This window comes from Parambassis ranga, unplaced genomic scaffold (assembly GCF_900634625.1).
Source record: "Parambassis ranga unplaced genomic scaffold, fParRan2.1 scaffold_61_arrow_ctg1, whole genome shotgun sequence".
In the NCBI taxonomy this organism is placed as follows: domain Eukaryota; kingdom Metazoa; phylum Chordata; class Actinopteri; family Ambassidae; genus Parambassis; species Parambassis ranga.
Genome location: NW_021144807.1, coordinates 77,708 through 93,319, shown reverse-complemented (window position 1 = coordinate 93,319; position 15,612 = coordinate 77,708). Strand labels below are relative to the sequence as shown.

Sequence of the window (15,612 nt, the reverse complement as noted above, 5' to 3'; positions counted from 1 at the left end):
GGAATGTATAGTCCCTGTAAGCAAACAAAAAGACTGTCCATGGATGGACTGTACAGGACAGGGGACAGAGCAGCAACTGTCCAATCAGACGACTAGATCACCTTCAAATATAAGGACACATCTGCTATTTAGCATTAATGTTTATTTTCATAGAAATGATTTCATATTTTCATGAGTTGGGAAAGAAAACACCTACACCTACTTTTTTTTTACGTTGGCAGATAAAACTGCAGCTGACAGCAGCTACAAATGTCTCCAGACTCAAGTAAAATGGCCATCAGATGTTGGACAGGACGTCCTCTTGTTCTGCATGTTAGTTAAAGAACTTGAATCTCTCCTCTCCTTACTTTTTGGATTGGCTAACTTCGTGTCTTTGTGCTAACCGAGCTTCTAATTTGGTAAAGATCTGGCCAAAAACACATCTTTTAAAATGTCACGGAGTTGATTTCTGTACCGTGCACAGGCAGGAGCATCTTTTCCTTTATAGGTCTGAATTCACTGAACACGTCAACAGCAGGTGGAGCTCGACTGTTTCTCCCTTTGTTGTCCTAATATGCTCAAGTTCTGTCATCCGGATAGGCAGTGGTATTCATCATCGAAGGCACGCGAAGTCAACGAACTACAGGAGAACCTTCACCCAAATAAATAGTCTGACCTCTAAAGAAATAAAACCTGAAATACATTCTGAATTTCATCAAATCTTTGTCTTAAAAACCGATGAGTCCAGCTGCAGCTTGTGAATGTCCAGGGAGTCCACGTCAAAAATAAGCTTTGTGACTTGTATCATTTGGTCTATTGTCCATATGTCACGATCAGTCCTGTAAAGACTGAGCAGCTGAGTGCAGAGTATGATGCAGGCTGCTCTGAGGACAAACCTCTGACTGAAGGGTCACACACAGTCGTCAGAACCAACATGGCTGAAACGCTGTGGACCTGAAGCGATGACTTCTGTATAAAAAGGAGGATACTGTGTACAGAGAGGTAGCCAAGCTACTGCTCACAGCAGCTTCGTACTTGAGTCTTCGAGATCCTGAGGAGAGTTTTTGATTCCATCTGTTGCCAAGTCTGAAGTCTGCTCGCCCTCCTCGCCCTCCTTCTCCTCGCCCTCCTTCTCCTCGCCCTCCTTCTGCTCGCCCTCCTCAGCTTTCCGTTTCTCAGCCTTGGTCTTGAACCTCAGCCCGTGGCCTATTAATCCCAGTAAAGAACAGAACATTTACTAAAAGCAGCACATCTCTACATATGATCAGCAGATCTGTCTGCATGTGTGTGTACTGACTCGGACAGTCCGCCACCTCTTTGTACGCCTTCTTCTTACAGCAGCCTCGACACAGGTTGAAGACACATTTATTTCCCTGCAGAGCAAAATAAAAAGAAAATGCACAGGCTGACAACACTCGGGTCTTTAACCTTAAATAAAACAGTCGCTGTCTTACCTTCGGGTTTCCACACTGTTCACACTTGATGTATTTGGCTGCAGGGAAGAAATAAAACGGGACACCGTCAGATTTCTGGTTCCGCTCCGAACTTGAAGCTCACAGCGTCACACTCACGTTTCTGCTCCGGACAGAAGTTCTTTCTGGGGTTGCGGGATCTCTTCTTCTGCTTGTTTTTGGAGAGTGCCTCAGCCGATCCATCAGAGTCCTCCAGCGCCCTCTTCTGACACACCGCTTTCTTCAACTCGGACCCCTGGGTGTTACCATTGGCAACCGGTTCTTTGGGCCTGTAAGGTCATTCAACAGTAAAGCAATGACTTTCCTCACTTGTCTGAAAGTGACTGTACGAACGTGTGAGAAGCGGAGTGACTGACGGCGGTCTGACATATGGCTGGCAGATCCAGTGGGGGAGGGGCAGGCCACTGTCTTTGTCCTCTGCGTCTTTTCCTTTGGCTATCTCCTCCTGTATGTATGTGGAAAAAATGCTGTGTCAACAGTATCTGTGTAACGGCTACGAGTGCCAACGAGGGTGAAAGCCGTTCATCACCTGGCAGCGCAGCCTCAGCTGTCTGCTGACATCAGCCAGACTCTCCAGCGTCTTCACCTTGGCTAACTCCTCTCTCAGGTCCTGGTGGATCTGCAGTCTAAACACAGACACACACACAACTCAGAACCTTCAGCATGGCCATGACAACGTAGCGTGAGGAGGAGGGACATACGTGTGATGCCAGAGCTTGAAGAGGTGCGCCCGTACGTAGGAGAGCGAGCAGGGCGGATACTGCTTCACCACCTCCAGGTACTCCTCGGCCATTTCCCACACTGGGGGGCTGCGGCCCTCGAACAGAGCTGGGTTATGCAGGTTCCCCTCTAGAAAGGAGTGATTTATGTTACATATCATCTTATAACATCAGAAAAAGGTTTCACGCTCCTCACCTGCACTCATGACTCCCTGCACTCCTGTTTCCTGGATGCAGCGCTCCACGTCGCTCAGGTGCTGGATGTTACCGTTAGCAAACACCGGAATACTTACTGCCTTCCTGTAGCAGAGTTACATCAGTAACATCCATATGAGTACATATACGCTGCTCCGGATAAATCTGGGAGAGCTCACCGCACTGCTTTGATGTGCTCCCAGCTGGCGATGCCCGTCATGGCTCCCTTCTGGTCCTTGGTTCTGCCGTGCACCGTCAGCAGCTGGAAAATAAGCAGACATTCAAAGGGTGAGCGCTCCTGAAGGCGCACATGGTGTTGGATTCAGATAAAAAGGATCATACCTGACATCCAGCCTTCTCAAGCATCTGAGCATAGCAGACAGTCTTTTCAATCTCCTTGAACACACGGATCTTACATGTGATCGGCACCGAGAGCTTCTCATTGGCTGACCTGACTGACAAATAACCAGGACGCTGCAGTGGTAAGTCTGAAGCTGGATCCATACTCCAGAGAACAGAGAACCCCCCCCTGCCGAAGTTACGCCCACAAAGTGACGTCTTTTTCTCTCTCGTGCACATGGCCCGGGCAGAACTTTTTCTCTCAAGGCTGTGCGTCAACCATGCTGTGATTGGTCGGAATTTATTGTGGGCGTGATGAATGTGTTGAAGCCAAGAGCCTCTTCAGGTGAGAACACACAGACAGAAGGAGGAAGCACGACGACGATGGACAGTTTAGATGAGCAGCTGCAAACAGCTGCTGGAAGGAGAAACACGGCGCACAGAGGAGAGAGCCTGTCCACAAGGTGGCGATAAAAACTAACCCCAGTATTGATCACATTACAGCGGCTCACACACATTAAACACTGGGAGACGGGATGTGTTATTGCAGACAGTCCTCCACACGTTCACAGAGTTAAACTCACACAGACCAGAGGTCTGCTGCAGTCAGCTGCACTGATCTTCTATCTGTTGTCAGCTGTGCGTCCTCTGCCCTGAACATTATCAGCTCGTTAGGCCAGGTCACCACGACTGTGTCACAGTTTACAACACAACTGCATTGTCGACCTTTTGTGTGTGACGTGCACTGTGTAGGAGCCGTATGAGGAGTTCTGCACACACACGTCTCACGGAGTATGGAACCTCCATTTTTTACTCTTCCCACCCGTGGAGCGAGTTCTCTGTTCTCGTGGAGCATGGAACAGCCTTTAGAACTTGGTAAGTCAAGGAACAACATCTGTTCTTGTGATTAACACAGACTCACCCATTTTCTCTAACAGCTCCCATTCATCTTGTAGAAAAACTCCATAGTGTCCTTTAAAAAACACAAAGGCCGGTTGATACTCAGTGAAAAGAATCATCCATGAGTTGAGCATCAGCTAAAAGAAGATTCACGGTGTTGTGAGTTAATGTGAGAACTGAACGTCAGGCTTAAGGGTCAAAAGGCCGAGACGTTCAACCGTTCCTTTGCACGTACCTCTCTTAGCTATCATCTGTGGACAGCCCAGGTTGAGGTCGATGGCGTCGCAGTAGTCCTGGGCGAGCATAGCCGCCTGAAGAAACACCTCTGGATCATTGGCGCAGAACTATCACACAGATGATGGAACACTGTGACTCACAGCTGGCGTTACATGAGCAACAACACGTGTGTAACCATCGATATGTGTCTGATCCGCACCTGCGTGATGAGCGGCCTGTCCTCCCTGCAGACTTCGTTGTAGAGGTTTTCTTTCCTGTAGTTAGCGTCACGGACAAACACCTGAGCGTGCAGCATGGGGGTGTAGCAGAGGTGGGCGCCATGTCGGCGGCTCAGCAGGCGCCAGGCCAGCTCGCTCTGGTCCACCATGGGTGCCACAACAAAGCGCGCCTCTTTTAGGGTTTTAGCCCAGAACTCGAAGCCCTGGAGCTTGGCCATCACAGGTCGCACTGAACCAAACAAAGAAGGACACCACCAGAGATGACAGATGAAACATGAAGAAGCAAATTCATTCTGGAGCCAACAGCAAAGCCAGAGGGCGCCGTTTGTGTGAACTGCAATAACATGTAGACTGTAAAATGTACTGAGCTCCTTTCTCTTTCCACACATGTCATCAAATCTGTGTTCTTTGTACAGCCCTCGCTCAAACCAGCAGCTAACATCTGTGTCTTCATTCCAACATGTCTGATTTAAAGAGAAGGTCATTCAGTACTTTAGGGTTCTGGACGGACACAGCACCAGAACATGGCTGAGTCCCAAAACAACTGTCCTCACACGGTTAGCAAGAGCGACGATGACAACTCAGATCTCTGTTGTTGCTTTCCAGCACTTCACTCATCTTCCTCCTCATGCTCTTCACTCATCTTCCTCCTCATGCTCTTCACTCATCTTCCTCATCTTCCTCCTCATGCACTTCACTCATCTTCCTCATCTTCCTCCTCATGCTCTTCACTCATCTTCCTCCTCATGCTCTTCCTCATGCTCTTCACTCATCTTCCTCCTCATGCTCTTCCTCATGCTCTTCACTCATCTTCCTCCTCATGCTCTTCCTCATGCTCTTCACTCATCTTCCTCCTCATGCTCTTCACTCATCTTCCTCATCTTCCTCCTCATGCTCTTCACTCATCTTCCTCATCTTCCTCCTCATGCTCTTCACTCATCTTCCTCCTCATGCTCTTCACTCATCTTCCTCCTCATGCTCTTCACTCATCTTCCTCCTCATGCTCTTCCTCATGCTCTTCACTCATCTTCCTCCTCATGCTCTTCACTCATCTTCCTCCTCATGCTCTTCCTCATGCTCTTCACTCATCTTCCTCCTCATGCTCTTCACTCATCTTCCTCCTCATGCTCTTCACTCATCTTCCTCATGCTCTTCACTCATCTTCCTCCTCATGCTCTTCACTCATCTTCCTCCTCATGCTCTTCCTCATGCTCTTCACTCATCTTCCTCCTCATGCTCTTCACTCATCTTCCTCCTCATGCTCTTCACTCATCTTCCTCCTCATGCTCTTCACTCATCTTCCTCCTCATGCTCTTCACTCATCTTCCTCCTCATGCTCTTCACTCATCTTCCTCCTCATGCTCTTCCTCATGCTCTTCACTCATCTTCCTCCTCATGCTCTTCCTCATGCTCTTCACTCATCTTCCTCCTCATGCTCTTCACTCATCTTCCTCTTCATGCTCTTCACTCATCTTCCTCCTCACGCTCTTCACTCATCTTCACTCATCTTCCTCCTCACGCTCTTCACTCATCTTCACTCATCTTCCTCCTCATGCTCCTCACGCTCTTCACTCATCTTCCTCCTCATGCTCCTCACGCTCTTCACTCATCTTCCTCCTCATGCTCCTCACGCTCTTCACTCATCTTCCTCTTCATGCTCTTCCTCATGCTCTTCACTCATCTTCCTCCTCATGCTGCCCTAGCATGTGCTGCTGCTGACTGGCTAGCTGTGCTGTGCTGTAACTGCATCATGTAGCAGGCGAAGCTAACTGGTAGCACATGATGTCCACACGGCTTTAAGTTACACAACTACAACGAGTATGACTGACAAAAATCACATTTCAGCATCATCGCCGTGCAGCGCTGCGGTCCTGCTGTAACTGTACGTGTTTCAATGTGTGAAGAGTTTGTTGTTTCACCTGTGACACAGAAGATCTGAAGAATATTCCTGGCGCAGCACTTTCCAAATATGTGCAACAGCGAAATAACTCCGGTGGGAAACTGTCTCTGCTTCTTCTTCGTTTAAATTGTAAATGGCATCAAGATGCGGTTTGTCGCCATCTAGTGTTGCGATTTATTCCTGTGACAAATCCTGTTCCTGATTTTGCTGTTTATCAGCTCATTTATGAGACATAATCAGATATAATAAAAGAGAGACATGCTTAAAATATACCTGGATACATATAACATAGAATAAAGAATAAAACAGAGTGAAACTAACAGTGCAAGTTAAATGTTTAAAGTGACCAGTATGAGTATGTTGTTCAAACTGCAGTGTATTAATGGGTTAAAGTGCACAGTGTCTGTGTACTGGGGGGGTATGGGAAAGTGGGCTGATGGACCTCACAGCTCTGGGGAAGAAGCTGTGTCTCAGTCTGTTGGTGTGAGTTCTGATGCTCCTGGACCTCTGTCCAGAGGGAAGAGGTCCAAACAGCTGCTGTCCTGGGTGGGTGGGGTCTGCAGCTATACGACCAGCCCTCCTTTGAATCCGGCTGTCGTATATGGAGTCCAGCTGTGGGAGAGGACTCCCCACAATCCCCTGTGTTGGCCCCCGGGCCAGGTCCTTCCTGTCCTGTGCAGCTCCCATGGGTCCATTTGGATCTTCTCCACCTTGTTCACAAAGTCCTGCGAGTTGTGAATGTGATGTGGTGTGTCACCTACCAGTGGTGTCAGGAGTTCAGCCAAGTGCTTAGCCACAGGACAAGACTCAGCTGTTCACCTCCACCTCAGAGACAGAGGACACTCCTTTGAGGACAACAATGTCCACATTTTAGACAGGGAGGAAAGGTGGTTTGAAAGAGGAGTCAAGGAAGCATCTATGTTAAGCTGGAAAAACCTTCCCTTAACAGAGGTGGAGGCCTCAGACATCATCTTTCTACCACATACAATGCAGTGATTCCATCCATTCCCAGGAAGTTTGCACATACTCACAGTAAGAACAAAGGGCTGTCAATCAGTCCCCCTCCGGCAGTTTCATAGTCGTTAGCCAGTCGTTAGACACACCTGGCCCAGTCAGCCAGAACATCACAGGTAAGTATGGAAACATTTAGTGCTATTGTTTTTAAGTTTTTTAAAGTTTTACCCAGACCCACCCACTGAGGTCTGTAACCACATATAAACCATGTTTCCCCACCAAACAGTTAGAACTGATGAAGCTGCTTGGATGAGCAGCGAAACGTCTTCTAGAAAACTCTACAAGTCCAGACGCCTTGCTTCAATCTTCTCTACGTATGATGACCTGGATGACTGAGAATCTTCATCAACATGAGGAAGAAGAGCCTTTGTTGGGCCTTCTTCACCAGGTGGGACGTGTGCAGGGACCAAGACAGGTCAGCTGTGAGGTGGATGCCCAGGAACTTGATGTTGTCCACCTGCTCCACCTCCTCCCCATGAATGAGGAGAGGGGTGTGCTCCATCCTCCTGGATCTGAAGTCCACTCTTGCTAGTGTTCAGGACAAGGTTGTTGTCTGAACACCATCCTGTCAGGTGCTGGATCTCCTCTCTGTAGTGGGTCTCATCATTGTTTGATATGAGACCCACTACAGTGGTGTCATCTGCTTCACTTCACAGCCATGTTTGTGGAATGAACATGAGTGAACAGAGCCGGGCCGAGCACACAGCCCTGCGGTGTGCCTGTGCTCAGGATCAGGAGATGGAGTGATCTGTCCACATTGTTCATGGACATTTGTATAGTCATAACATGCATGACTTGATGACCTGTACATACTAATATTTTATATTTTATATTTCAAGCTGCTCACTTATAAATACAAATAAAGTTTTTCATCATGTTACCAGAGGAAATAGAAAAATAACGAGTGTGATATGAAAAGTGAAAGAAAACAAATCAAATACTTTACTGACTGTTACTGGAGGCTGTTTTTGGTGCATGTTAAATGATCATAAAGTCCTCTCCGAAGTTGACTGACACTCCACATGACGTCCCACTCACTAGTCATCACTGTTGAAATCCTCTGTCGCCATGGATACGGACTGATCCATCCTTCACCCAGCTGTTGTGTTACATTTTGTGGTATCTGTCTGTTCACTGTACACAAGGAAAACACATACATGCTATTGAAGAACAGGAAAAACACTTTGAATTGAAGATCCATCTTTAGGATTCTGTCGTCGCCCTCAAGAGGCTGAAATGGATTTGATGCTTTGTTTGCTTGTTTGTTTTGAGCCTTGTTAGCAGCAAACACATCATCATTCATTTGGATTTGGCCAAACATTAACTCACTTTAAGCTAATTTTGGTCTCCACCTACTTAAATATATGTTTATGTTTTTAAAGACTTATGCTGAGCCTGACCCGTGTTTGTTGTTCGGCAGGTGGGCTGGTTTTCATATTTCTGTGTGTAGTGTACACTCACAAAAACTCAATTAGCTAACAGGCTAATATGCTCTTCAGCTCCTTGGCTAATGCAGGGCTGACTCCTACAAGCATCGTTAAAAACAGATTAAAACACATGAAAACACAAACATCCTTTAATATTCTGTTACTGGAACACGTTAAGACAGCACACTGAGCCAACAACATGGATTCAGGGACGAACCTTCATCGGGGTCCTCTGGTCCACATGTCTTCAGTTTAAGGACAAGTTCACACAAGCTGGACAATAACTATGAGTCACACACACACAGCTTCTGGAAGGCTGCGACAGTGAGTGGGTACCAACAATCAAAAGCTCCTCTCAGAGAGAGATGTGTGCTTCTATACAACACACTTCAGAAAGTACGACGCACAAAGGAAGTGAGCCCGACTCTAATTCAAGGAGGAACCACAAAGCTACCACAAGAGCAAACAGACACTTCACACCTTTAGCTGTGTGCTACTCAGCACTGACATCGTTCTTCTGTCTTTAGTGACTGCACCATGAAGCTGGAATAAAAACACAACAAAGCTCTTTACGACACACAAAAAGCAGCTTGTTTGTTGTTGAAAGGATGAAGCTGAAATAATCTACACTGCTCTTTGAAACACATCCTCTGAGAAGGGTCAAACGTTCATGTGTCATGGACAAATCCAGTTGTTTCTGATTAAAGGAAGAATTTTCCTGCTGAACTTAGCATTAGAGTAGCGAGTAGTGAAATACCGCTGCGCACCACTAGAGGGAATATTGAGCCTCTTTCTGAGCATCTTAAAGAAATCTTCATGGATCCTACATCTTGTGATGTGTTGAAACGAAGAACAGAGTATCGTTAAATGACACACACACACACACACGAGGCAGTGCTGTAACTGGGTTCTTCTATGAGTGACCACATCTTGAACATCTAGTGTTAACATATTGCTGACGTACAGAAGGTCTTAATGTTTCCTATGGCAGTGGCTCCAGTCAGCTCCCAGCGAACACTTGGGATTACACACTGAATAACAGGGAGCACAGCGATCCAGGAGCATCAGTAATCAGTGTCCTCCACCCTACAGACAAGTCTCAGGACTGGCGACCATGTCACCGTTTTGTTGCGGTTCTTTCAAGAACCTTTCCACTTCCTGTGAGTCCACTGTCACGCTCTTTGGCCTGTCCTCCACCGCTCCCCCTTCGTCTTTCTCTTCATCCTTTTCCTTTTGGGTCTCCTTCTCTGGCTCCTCCCTCACTCCCTTCTCCTCTTCACTGTCTGCAGACCTGTCACACGCCTCGGTCTTGGTGTCATCCGTCACTGCGACGCTGTCAAGTTTGTCTTCTGGTGCTGAAGGCTTTGTCTTGATAAACAGGAAGTTGCAGGTAGCCAGAACCAAAGCTGAAAGCACAACCTCACTTCCTGCCAGCAGGAAGACGTACATGTAGTTCTTGGTGGCATCGAGCAGCCGACCTAGAAGATAAACGAGGAAACAGAAGTGCATTACTGAGGCGTGAACGGTAAATGGCGACAAATCAAGAGGAAACCGTTAAACTAAAAACACATTTTAAAACAAACTGCACTTCCTCAAATGGCCACCTGAGGCTGACTCCACAAGTGATGACCTTCATTGACCCCAACATCTTTATATGTAGTTGAGTGTGCTTTTGTAACAAATTCTTCTATTCAAAGATGCTAAAAATGATCTTTTGCTATATGCTAATTGCTAGTAGCTAGCTTATTCTAATTCTTACTCCTTCCTCAGCAGTCCACTTCCTGATAACTCCTTGGTCACTCTTGACTTGCTTTAGACGCCAGCCCTCAAGTGGCCGTTTAAAGAAGTGCAGTTTTTGACACTCCTGACAGAAATCAAACCCCCAAACTTCCTTCTGTCTTACGTTTGGTTGAACATGTGTGCACTGACCTGCACCAGGTGGCCCAACGAGCACAGCGATGGCCTCCATGAGCAGGACCAGGCCAATGGCACTGGAGAATTTCTCAGTACCAACTATTGCCATAAGAACCTCAAACTGCAGCGCGCCCACCATTCCGTAGGAGATGCCGAAGAAGATGCAGAACACCACCAGAGATGCGTAGTCCTTAGCCTGGAGGTAACGGCGAAATTATGAAGACAAAGAAACCTCGCATGTTTAGTTATTACCCCAAACAGCCTTTCACTCACCTGTGAACCGATCAGGTCTGTGGTTCCATTGAAGATCATCGCAAAGCTGAAGAGGTAGACGCAACGAGGACGAACCCACTTCAGTCCAGCAACCACACCACACACGGGCCGAGCAAAAATGTCGATGAAGCCCAGGATACTGAGCAGCAGGGCAGATTTGGTGTCCTCATTCCCCAGCTCCTTAGCATAGCTCACCACAAACACCGGAGGCACAAACAAGCCAAGCACCATGATGGAGGCCGCCACAGTGTAGATGACAAAACCGCAGTCTTTGAACACAGAGAAGTCCAGCAGTTTAGCTTTGGGCTTCTCCTTCTCTTCTCCTTCTGTTTCCTGGTCCTGCTCCAGGTCCTCAGATTTGAGGGCCTTAGGGGCGACCAGGGGCTTCATGAGGGCCCCGCACACACAGCAGTTGAGAAGAAGGCCCCCCAAGATGAGAAAGCCACCTCTCCATCCATACTGGTACTGAAGAGCCTGGCCCAGCGGTGAGAGGCAGCACAGGGCCACCGGGCTGCCTGCTGCTGAGAGGCCATTGGCCAAAGGGCGCTTCTCGCTGAAGTAGCGGTTCAGCATGATCAGAGATGGCTGGAAGTTCAGGGCTAAGCCCAAACCTGCACAAAAACCAAGAAACAGGTCAGTTTTTACCTCTAACACCAGAACAGGAAACAGGAAGTCAAACGCAGGCTTCGTCCATCCTGGTTAGAGGAATCAGACAATACCCTTATCCATCGCAGACCTGTAATGACTCCAGTGGTGAGGTAGATATGGATGATGCTGGTGGAGAAAGAAGCCAGGATCATCCCCAGAGAGGCGAAGAGGCCGCCCACCATCATCACCGGACGGCAGCCGAATCGATTCACCAGCACGCTGCACAGAGGCCCTGCACAAAGGGCACCATGTTCAGCCCAGGGGTCCATGTATTCACTTACAATCATTAGCAACAGCACCAAAAATCAATCATTTAGCATCTGTGCGATTTTGAGTGCCATAGTCTAGAAGTTGTTGCCAGGCAACGAAGGAAGATTTCACCAGCAAATCACCAGCAAATACTTTCTGGATTTTATAACCTGCACCACAGAGCCAGGCCGTCCTTCAGGGGCTAAAAGTTCTAGCACAGAATGTCTCCCCCTGCTGGCAGTTACAGTAATGGTTGCATAGAGTAGCTGTGGCTTTGCTGCTGGTATGTCCCCACGGACACCAGATTTAAAACGATATTGATGCATAGCTATCCCTGTCAGTGTAAGATGCTTAAACACATGTGTGTGTGTGTTTTGTTGCTGTCCGTGTGCTGATGTGTCCAGACCGCAGCCCACCTGTGCCATAAAGCATGGCCAGCAGTATGGAGGAGATCCAGGCGGTGTCGCTGTATCCAACATCGAACTCCCTGATCAGCTCTTTGAAAAACACGCTGACAGCTTTAGGAAAGGCGTAGGAAAAGCCCGTGATGACAAAACAGCCCGCCAGCACCGCCCAGCCCCACCCTCCATCTGGAGCTTTCACCCCCCCGGCGCCCATGTCCACCGCCGCTCCTCCCATGGTGCTTTCTGGGGCTGTGTCCTAATGGAGACTGACAGAGGAGCCGGGGAAACACAGGAGAATGACGACACTTATTTGGATTGAGTTACTCTGCTAATTCAGTTCTGCACAACAACAAAGCCCACTCTGGAGTGGATGTGTGTGGGTCCTCATAACACTGCTGTAAATCCAGTCATCGTCAAATGAACTGAACACACAGCTCTGACCTCTGACCTCCGGCTCCGCGGTGCATCGCTCTCCAGCCAGCGCTGCATTTGTTGATTACAATGTTTAAAAAAGCTTTGAGCACGGACACATCACTCTGTGAAGAAGTGAAGACTCACACAGGTTCCGACGAGTTCCTCTCTCAATCCTCACGGCACATGATGGGAATCAGCAGCCCGGGCCTCTGGTGGAGCGGACTGATCTGAGAAGCATTGAACTAAAAAGAAGAATCAAAGAGTAAAGAGATGAACATGCAACAAGTTAAAGTCTTATAATAACATAGTTTGCTCCAAACTGATGCTAATGTGTCATGTCAGCAGGAATATGGCTGCTGGAAGCTGTTTAATCATCTATTTAAACTCACCACCACAGCACATTGGACTGATGTCACAGAGTCAGGTCCACATAGTGGGACAATGAGCCCGATCACTCAAGGCAGCCGAGGAGTTTTAGGCTTGAACTGTGGAATGCAGCTGTCAGCTCAACACAGCTCGACACCAGAGGAAGGAAAACAACTCCACCTTATCAAATAAAGTACTGATGACCCTTTAAACGGGTCAATATTTGGCCACCAGGCTGTACTTTATGATGGCTTCTATCATTAGTGTGGTCAGAACCACACGAGATTTACTGCTCCTCTGCATCCCATTGTTCCAGTAATGGGCCCGCTCCGCTCAGATTCACAGGCCCTCTGGGCGTCTGGAGCCACGATGCAGCTTTTTACTGTGCAGCCACATATCACAGCACCTCGGGTTCATGTATATATTCATGAACACAGCTTGTATTATCCTGGAATCTCTGGGGGGACATTTTTAAATCAAAGAGCTGCTCTTTGGACAGTCAGGAAAAAACCAGCCAGTGGCTCCATCAATTCATTTACAATCTCTAGAAGAAGCTGAAAGGAAGGAGTCGCTGGGTTCAGGCCGAACAGCCAGCAGTCCAGCGTCTCCGGGTAACACGATCATTTCAAGCCACATGCTGACGGGGGAAGGAGGTGACCACCAGAGTCTGAGCGTCAGTCACTCCCTGCATTATTACACAGCCACAGCTGGGAAATATCAATGCTGCATATTACTCGGACACTGATATTTGCTTTTATTAAAAAAGTCTGGAGTCTCATGGGTAACAGTCGAGCTCCACATCAGAGTGTTTAGAGACATTAAACACAGAGTTTGGTCTGCTGCCCCCCAGTGGCCAAAAAGACTCATGGAAACAATGCAACAACAAAAGTATTGATTGTGATTTTAAAAAAAAAATCTTAAAAATGTAACGTGATGAAATATAATGTTTGTTTCTACAGTAAAAAAGAAAAAGGTTTAGAACAATGTCGCCACATCAGAGGAAAGATACAGTTACAAGTCATCAAATTTCCACACAGCCCCCCAGCGTGGGGTCACATCCTGAAGGTCCTATAAATAATAACACATTGTGCGTGAGACAACGAGCCACTAATGACAAATCACGCAACATGACGAAGCTCGGTCCGTATCACGATGTGACTGTTGATATGTCTGCTCCATCCAGCCCCACGGACTGTGTTCATAATGACAGTGACAAGCTGCTGAGCGCCTTACCGGCTGATGCTGCCCGGTCCCTGATGCTGATGCTGTCCGGTCCCTGATGCTGCCCGGTCCCTCCTCCAGCCTCCAGCCTCAGCACCGGAGCCTCGTTTCTCCCCGCACGTCTGCCTGCAGACCATCACATCACGGGGGCGGGTGGGTCTGACGGCACGCTCCTGGGTCCTAATGCCCCCCACTGACGTCAGACAGCAGAAACCAATGACACAGCAGCCACACTCAGCTGTTTCTGTTATTATACAGAGGAGGTAAACATGTGTTTTTATAACCCAGCTTTATTATTAATATATTATATTAAGGATTTATATAATGCTGCTCTGTCTTCAAGACTTTAGATAAGACCTACATGAAGGTCTGCAGTGTCATGATATATATATATATATATATATATATATATATATATATATATATATATATATAGTCCACATTGTTCCCTCTATTTAGACTGTAGAGTCTGCTCACTCCACACTACAATATATATATATATATATATATATATATATATATATATATATATATATATATATATATATATATATATATATACACTATTATAGCACTCTGTTATCAACACCCAGAACTATTATATATATATATATATTTAAATTGTCAGTGACTGAGTGCAGCTTTAATGGTTCAGATGCCTCAGGCTGGTGTCTTTGATTGACAGGCGTCTTATTATATTACTGTCCACTGTGCTCTCACTTCCTACTCTTTGGCCAGTAACTGGAAAATATTGCATCATCATCATATCCTGTTTGTTGTATCTGGAAACATTAAGCCGTGTCACTCCTCTCCACGATTATGTTCATGTCAAACTGACAGAAGGAGCCGGATGTGCGGCTGCAGCTGGAAGCTGTTGCTTTGCTGTGTTTCCTCCTCTGACTGACAGAGTGTGAATAATAAGGCAATAAATAAACTGTGGTGCTGCCGCTGTGGCTGGATGACGTCAGCCCCCCGCCCCACTTCACCCCTGGACAGGGAGCATGTGTGTGTTCAGCATCATCTCATCATGCATGTCCCCCAGGAGCAGCACCCCAGATGCTTTGTCTGATAATGAGCACGTCTCGCCTTCTTAAGGACACAGCCTGGAGTTTGTCCTGTGTGTAACAGCACGACCTTCATCACATGCACTCATTTCACCGTGGACAGTGTTTGTGCTGTGGCCGTTATTCTGAACCACCCAGGAGGAGCAGATCTGTTGTATAACCGTCCTGACGGTGGAGCAGATAGTGTCACAGCGCCACACAGTGGTGAGACTGTGTCATTGCTGAAAGGAACTGAATCATCTGGGCCTGGTTGTTTCAGACTGAAGATACCAGGTCCACAGAAGGCAAGAAAATACAAACATAATAAAACAAATTAAAATAACACACGGCTCAAAACACAAAGGGAACACTGACACCTCAGAGACCTCAATGAATGCAATACTCCATCATCTTCATCCATTACACAGTGAGGACAAAATAACATAAAAATGAAATCAAAATTATTAACCCATGGAGGTCTGGTTTTGGAACCATACTCAGAATGAAAGTGAAAAATCACATCACAGGCTGATCCAGCCTGAGTCAAGACGAGTCAGACTGAGGCTCAGTGGTGTGTGTGTGGCCTCCACCTGCCTGTATGACCTCCCTCCAACACCTGGGTGTGCTCCTGATGAGGTGGTGGATGTTCTCCTGATGTCCTCCAGACCTGGATTAAAGCA

At 47.3% G+C, this 15,612-nt stretch overlaps 2 protein-coding genes across 3 annotated transcripts; both read right to left on the bottom strand.

Moving 5' to 3' along the window:
* Window positions 1–125: 125 nt before the first annotated feature.
* LOC114431190 (tRNA-dihydrouridine(16/17) synthase [NAD(P)(+)]-like) lies at window positions 126–6,043 on the bottom strand. Its single transcript, XM_028398793.1, has 14 exons — window positions 5,979–6,043; window positions 4,041–4,288; window positions 3,840–3,948; window positions 3,627–3,677; window positions 2,708–2,820; window positions 2,545–2,627; window positions 2,367–2,470; window positions 2,153–2,300; window positions 1,981–2,077; window positions 1,808–1,896; window positions 1,551–1,720; window positions 1,434–1,471; window positions 1,277–1,352; window positions 126–1,185 (listed from the first exon to the last, which is right to left on the bottom strand). The coding sequence occupies exons 2-14, from the start codon at window positions 4,275–4,277 to the stop codon at window positions 998–1,000; spliced, it is 1,503 nt and encodes a 500-aa protein (XP_028254594.1). The 5' UTR covers window positions 4,278–4,288; window positions 5,979–6,043; the 3' UTR covers window positions 126–997.
* Window positions 6,044–9,308: 3,265 nt separating this feature from the next.
* On the bottom strand, window positions 9,309–13,931 carry LOC114431189 (monocarboxylate transporter 4-like). 2 transcript variants are annotated; one of them, XM_028398791.1, is made up of 7 exons: window positions 13,902–13,931; window positions 12,447–12,544; window positions 11,901–12,154; window positions 11,324–11,467; window positions 10,588–11,198; window positions 10,330–10,510; window positions 9,487–9,878 (listed from the first exon to the last, which is right to left on the bottom strand). In XM_028398791.1, exons 3-7 carry the CDS (start codon window positions 12,121–12,123, stop codon window positions 9,487–9,489), a joined length of 1,551 nt encoding a protein of 516 aa, XP_028254592.1. In that variant the 5' UTR covers window positions 12,124–12,154; window positions 12,447–12,544; window positions 13,902–13,931. The 2 variants fall into 2 exon arrangements, with proteins under 2 accessions (XP_028254593.1, XP_028254592.1); XM_028398792.1 differs by lacking the exons at window positions 12,447–12,544; window positions 13,902–13,931 and having other exon boundaries at window positions 9,309–9,878; window positions 11,901–12,123.
* Window positions 13,932–15,612: the final 1,681 nt, after the last annotated feature.

Bases quoted from the DNA above. Each gene is read 5' to 3' on its own strand.
- LOC114431190 (XM_028398793.1), bottom strand. From the start codon at position 4,277: ATGGCCAAGCTCCAGGGCTTCGAGTTCTGGGCTAAAACCCTAAAAGAG. The intron at 2,471-2,544 runs GTGAGCTCTCCC...ACTCTGCTACAG, and splicing joins GAGCACATCAAAGCAGTGCG to GAAGGCAGTAAGTATTCCGG. The intron at 1,897-1,980 runs GTGATGAACGGC...ACATACATACAG, and splicing joins AGCTGAGGCTGCGCTGCCAG to GAGGAGATAGCCAAAGGAAA.
- LOC114431189 (XM_028398791.1), bottom strand. From the start codon at position 12,123: ATGGGAGGAGCGGCGGTGGACATGGGCGCCGGGGGGGTGAAAGCTCCA. The intron at 11,199-11,323 runs GTCTGCGATGGA...GTTTTTGTGCAG, and splicing joins CACCACTGGAGTCATTACAG to GTTTGGGCTTAGCCCTGAAC. The intron at 9,879-10,329 runs GTCAGTGCACAC...TTTATCTTCTAG, and splicing joins CGTTGGGCCACCTGGTGCAG to GTCGGCTGCTCGATGCCACC.